At 37.5% G+C, this 5636-nt stretch overlaps 1 protein-coding gene across 2 annotated transcripts; it reads right to left on the reverse strand.

Moving 5' to 3' along the window:
• Positions 1-203: 203 nt before the first annotated feature.
• On the reverse strand, positions 204-4276 carry LOC121887841 (eotaxin-like). Of its 2 annotated transcripts, none has more exons than XM_042398892.1 (7): positions 4127-4276; positions 1807-1933; positions 1639-1697; positions 1491-1532; positions 559-685; positions 391-449; positions 204-288 (listed from the first exon to the last, which is right to left on the reverse strand). In XM_042398892.1, exons 1-7 carry the CDS (start codon positions 4191-4193, stop codon positions 257-259), a joined length of 513 nt encoding a protein of 170 aa, XP_042254826.1. In that variant the 5' UTR covers positions 4194-4276; the 3' UTR covers positions 204-256. The 2 variants fall into 2 exon arrangements, with proteins under 2 accessions (XP_042254826.1, XP_042254825.1); XM_042398891.1 differs by having other exon boundaries at positions 559-700.
• Between the last annotated feature and the right edge of the window lie 1360 nt (positions 4277-5636).

Below are 5636 nucleotides of genomic sequence, written 5' to 3' on the forward strand. Positions count from 1 at the left end.
AAAATATCACGTCATGAATTAAACAATTCAGAAAACAGCAAAAACACACACACACACTTTTTGGTTTGGGATAAAAATATATTAATAGCTTGACAATACACTTTATGCATATATATCAGTTGCGAGGACAGAGGTATTTGCATTCAGAGGAGATTATTAAGGCTAGAATATAACATATGTGTGTATATACATGTTACTGTGTGTGTGTAACATGTTCTCATGCAGTAGCAGGAAGATGAAGACAAGCGGTGATGCTTCACAGGTTTCCAGATGTCAAATTGGCGATGACTAGAAAGCAGAAAGAAGACAAATCACAAACTGCTTGTGTGTTTTTTTGTAGTGTGAGAGGTTTTTTTTTTAATGTGTGTTGTGTCACTATGAGTAACTTACCTGTCTTCACCCATTCAGCTTCGGGATCAGCACAGACCTCTCCATTATTACTGCGGAGACTGAAAAAAGAAAAACAAAACAGGAAGATGACGGTGATTCTATGGTGTGTGTGTGTGTGTATGTGTGTGTGTGTGTGTGTGTGTGGCTGCAGAGACTGTTTAAACTTACACTACAGCCTCCTTGCAGTCTCCTTTGGCAGTCGATTTTTCGTATCCATAAACAATTATGTCGCTGCTGATATTAACTGAGGTGAGTTGAATGCAGCATGGAGTGTAGATTTTGGAAGGATGCTTCTCTGAGAGAGAGACAGCTGTTGAGTGTTGGACAGAGCAACTTATTTTAATTTGCAGGTGGCACACTGCTTACACTTCTTTAAAGAGAGCGTCTTTACATATGAGCGATCTAAAAATAGAAACTGTAAACGTTAAAGGACGGGTTCACAATTTTTCAAGTCTTTCTTAAAACAATGATCAGGTGCCCACATGAAAACAGGTTTTGCTGAATTTATTCATCCTGTTCATACTGACCATCGAAAGATTCCCTCAAAATGAGCTTAAAGATGTAAGTGACAATTATGTAAGTGTAAAATACCTGAATCTTTTCTAAACAGTGGAGTTGAACAGCTTTTGGTAACTATTGAATGATTTTTGTAGCTTTTATATGCTTGTCAATAAGTAGACAAGGTCTGATGTTTGATTATTACAAACAAGTTTACAATAAATAGATGGTAAAAGTTCCTTAAACATTAGTGATATATTAGAAAAATAAACCTGTCAACATACAAATAGCCTTTATTGTGCTCTGATTAACATTATTGGTTATCGGTATCAGCTACAACACACAGATAATTGTTTGTTATCATTTTCAGTTCACTAACTCCACATTGCTGCATCTCTATTTATTAGAAATGAACATACACACATACTCTTTAAAGTCTAATTAACTTGTACTGCCCAGTTATCACATACAGTGTATTTACAGGCTCACATCCTGAACTAGCCCGAGTTCTCTGACAAGACAAGGCCTAAAACCTTAAAACATAAGAAAATGAGAGAAAGCTCAACAGAGGCAGTTGAAGTGTTATGATGTTTAGTACTTACGGCTCGGTGTGGTGAGGGCGCCAGATGTCAAATTGGCGATGACTAGAAAGGAGAAAGAAGACAAATCACAAACTGCTTGTGTGTGTTTTTGTTGTGTGAGAGGTTTTTTTTTTAATGTGTGTTGTGTCTGTCAGTATGAGTAACTTACGTGTCTTCACCCATTCAGCTTCGGGATCAGCACAGACCTCTCCATTATTACTGTGGAGACTGAAAAAAGAAAAACAAAACAGGAAGATGACGGTGATTCTTTTGTGTGTCTGTGTGTGTGTGTGTGTGTGTGTGTGTGTGTGTGGCTGCAGAGACTGTTTAAACCTACACTACAGCCTCCATGCATTCTCCTTTGGCAGTCGATTTTTCGTATCCATAAATAGTTATGTCGCTGCTGATATCAGCTGAGGTGAGATGAATGCAGCATGGAGTGTAGATTTTGGAGGGATGCTTCTCTGAGAGAGAGAGAAAGAGAGAGAGAGAGACAGCTGTTGAGTGTTGGACAGAGCAACTTATTTTAATTTGCAGGTGGCACACTGCTTACACTTCTTTAAAGAGAGCGTCTTTACATACGAGCGATCTAAAAATAGAAACTGTAAACGTTAAAGGACAGGTTCACAATTTTTCAAGTCTTTCTTAAAACAATAATCAGGTTCCAACATGAAAACAGGTTTTGCTTGCTGAAATTATTCCTCCTGTTCATACTGATCATTGAGAGATTCCCCCCAAATGATCTTAAAGATGTAAGTGATGGGGGACAAAATCCACAGTCCTTGTTTTGAGCAAAAATGTATTTAAAAAGGTTATCTGAAGATAATATGAGGCTTTAGCAGTCCGAATTAGTCAAATAAAGTAGATATCTTCTACAGTTACAGTCTTTTTTAGTAAAAAGAATCTCTCTTTGTGTCTCAGTGAACAGCTGCAGTGGAAAGATTGTAACAAAAAGAATGAATTTGGCACTAAAAAGAAGAAATTTAGAAGATATTGACTTGATTTAACTAATTCATACAGCTGACAGCCTCATGTTAGCTTCAGAAAAACAGAAGGAGGACTGTGGATTTTGTCCCCCAGCAAGAAAAACATGTGTCAAGTCTGTGTTTTAAGACAGACAAAAAAACTGAAAAGGTGCATAATTAACACTTATACTCTAAACTCTACAAATTAGAAGCATTTTCTTGCAAAGTAATAAATAGATGCAGGTTTTTACTTTACTTACAGAAGTATAGTCTGAGTTTTTATTCTTATTGGTTTACTTAACAGAATATGCAAATTGGTAATATTAATGTTAAAAAAAAAAAAGACAAAATATTATCTACAGCATGTTTTACACTTTTTATGCAAGTAGCAAATTTTTACTGTATATCCAAAAAGTCAAAGGCGACTGAACTTAATATAAAACAAGTCCAGTTGCCGTTGACTTTTTGAATCTACACTCACTGGTAACTTCATTAGATGTACAGGTGTATCTATCCAATACATCAGCTCTGCCATGAATTCTACATTTAGTAATACAGTGAAAAATTTTCTATTTCTTAATTTCTCATGAAAATTACCATTTAATTGGCATCTGTATATTTATTACATGAATATAAAGTAATGAAACAGGCAGCTTCGCTATTTACTGAACGTTATTGACTGTTTCAAAAGCAGTGGAAGAAAGAAAGCTGGTGAATGAGAGGAAGAAAATGTTAATAATGCAGCAGCCGCTAAATACACATCATAGGTATATTATGCGAGTAAGGTAAAAAGAAAATAGAATTACCGTAGTCCAATTTTATTTTCTCCATATGTTATTATGTATGAAGAGACCCAAAATGAACACTATAAGCGGACTATTGATTACTGTAATCAAATTATTTAAACAGCTTTTGTATAGGACTGATTCTGTCCTGAGCTTTTTGATCCATATAAGCGGTTGATCACTGTAACCATGATCACTATATGCGGTTTCCACTGTATTTTTCCCTCCTCATGTATGTTAACAGAGTAGACAAAACATTAGGAGTAGCATTCAATATAATGCACTCCAGTACACCACCACAACCCACTACGACCTCAATAGTAAACATAAAGTAGAATTATCACCTGTCTGACAATGTCAACAAAAACTGAAAATGTAAAAGCTTCATAAATGTAGAATTTATGGCAGAGCTGTTGTATTGGATTTCATTAGATTGCACAATTGTTCCTAATAAAGTGGCCGGTGGGTGAACGATGACCTGGATGACTGAGAATCTAATCTAAAGCTAATAGTGAATTGTTGTGAACAAGCTGAACACAAACACTAATTGTTGAGCCTAATTAGCGACATATCTTAAATAAGTTGAATTCTTGTAGACTTTGAGGCTGAGACAGGAACTAAAATACCTGAATCTTTTCTAAACAGTGGAGTTGAACAGCTTTTGGTAAGTATTGAATGATTTTTGTAGCTTTTACATGCTTGTCAATAAGTAGACAAGGTCTGATGTTTGATTATTACAAACAAGTTTACAATAAATAGATGGTAAATGCTCCATAAACATTAGTGATATATTAGAAAAATAAACCTGTCAACATAAAAATAGCCTTTATTGTACTCTGATTAACATTATTGGTTATCAGTATAGCTCAACAGAGGCAGTTGAAGCGTTATGATGTTTAGTACTTACGGCTGGATGTGGCGAGGGCGCACAGACACACTGAGAGCAGGAGGAGAGTGATGGTTAGGATCCTCATGGTAGCTGATCGATTGACTGCGCAAACTGACAGATGATATTGGTAACAGCAGAATGATCGTCTTCAGGTGGGTTTGGTTGCTTTTAAACTCCAACCCTCTGAGAGCAGTACTGATGACGTTCTCTCTTACGTGTTATTTTTGTACATGTAAATACTGTGTGTGTGTGTGTGTGCGTGCATGCGAGGGGTCGTGATACTATCACACCTCCGCCCCTTGTCAGAGAATCTTTATAGCCCTCTCTATCACTTCAAACCACTAACAGGTCAGCAACATCTTTCTGAGAAACAACCTAACACGTTTCTAAACAACACATACAAAAACCACACAGAGGCTGCGATAACAGTAATTAAAGCTGCACGTGTACAGTGGTGTGAAAAAGTGTTTGCCCCCTTCCTGATTTCTTTTGCATGTTTGTCACACCTAAATGTTTCAGATCAAACAAATTTAAATTTAAAAAACAAACAAAATGCAGTTTTTAAAATGAAGGTTTTTATTATTAAGGGAAAACAAAATCCAAACCTACATGACCCTGTGTAAAAAAGTGATTGCCCCCTAAACCTAATAACTGGTTGGGCCGCCCTTAGCAGCAACAACAACTGCAATCAAGCGTTTGTGATAACTCGCAATGAGTCTTTTACAGCGCTGTGGAGGAATTTTGGCCCACTCATCTTTGCAGAATTGTTGTAATTCAGCCACATCGGAGGGTTTTCGAGCATGAACAACCTTTTTTTAAAAAGGTCATGCCACAGCATCTCAATAGGATTCAGGTCAGGACTTTGACTAGGCCACTCCAAAATCTTCATTTTGTTTTTCTTCAGCCATTCAGAGGTGGACTTGTTGGTGTGTTTTGGATCATTGTCCTGCTGCAGAACCCAAGTTTGCTTCAGCTTGAGGTCACAAACAGATGGACAGACATTCTCCTTCAGGATTTTTATTTGTGTACAGCAGAATTCATGGTTCTATTTGTCACAGCAAGTCTTCCAGGTCCTGAAGCAGCAAAACAGCCCCAGACCATCATACTACCACCACCATATTTTACTGTTGGTATGAGGTTCTTTTCTGAAATGCGGTGTTACTTTTACGCCAGATATAATGGGACACACACCTTCCAAAAAGTTCAACTTTTGTCTCGTCAGTCCACAGAGTATTTTCCCAAAAGTCTTGGGGATCATCAAGATGTTTTCTGGCAAAAATGAGACGAGCCTTAATGTTCTTTTTGCTCAGCAGTGGTTTTCGTCTTGGAACGCTGCCATGCAGGCCATTTTTGCCCAGTCTCTTTCTTATGGTGGAGTCATGAACACTGAGCTCAACTGAGGCAAGTGAGGCCTGCAGTTCTTTGGATGTTGTTGTGGGGTCTTTTGTGACCTCTTGGATGAGTCGTCGCCGTGTTCTTGGGGTAATTTTGCCGGCCACTCCGAGGAAGGTTCACCACTGTTCCATGT

This window comes from Thunnus maccoyii, chromosome 21, assembly GCF_910596095.1.
Source record: "Thunnus maccoyii chromosome 21, fThuMac1.1, whole genome shotgun sequence".
Lineage (NCBI taxonomy): Eukaryota > Metazoa > Chordata > Actinopteri > Scombriformes > Scombridae > Thunnus > Thunnus maccoyii.

Bases quoted from the DNA above. Each gene is read 5' to 3' on its own strand.
- LOC121887841 (XM_042398891.1), bottom strand. From the start codon at position 4,193: ATGAGGATCCTAACCATCACTCTCCTCCTGCTCTCAGTGTGTCTGTGC. The intron at 1,934-4,126 runs GTAAGTACTAAA...TCTCTCTCTCAG, and splicing joins CGCCCTCGCCACATCCAGCC to AGAAGCATCCCTCCAAAATC. The intron at 1,698-1,806 runs GTAGGTTTAAAC...TTCTTTTTTCAG, and splicing joins GAATGCATGGAGGCTGTAGT to TCTCCACAGTAATAATGGAG.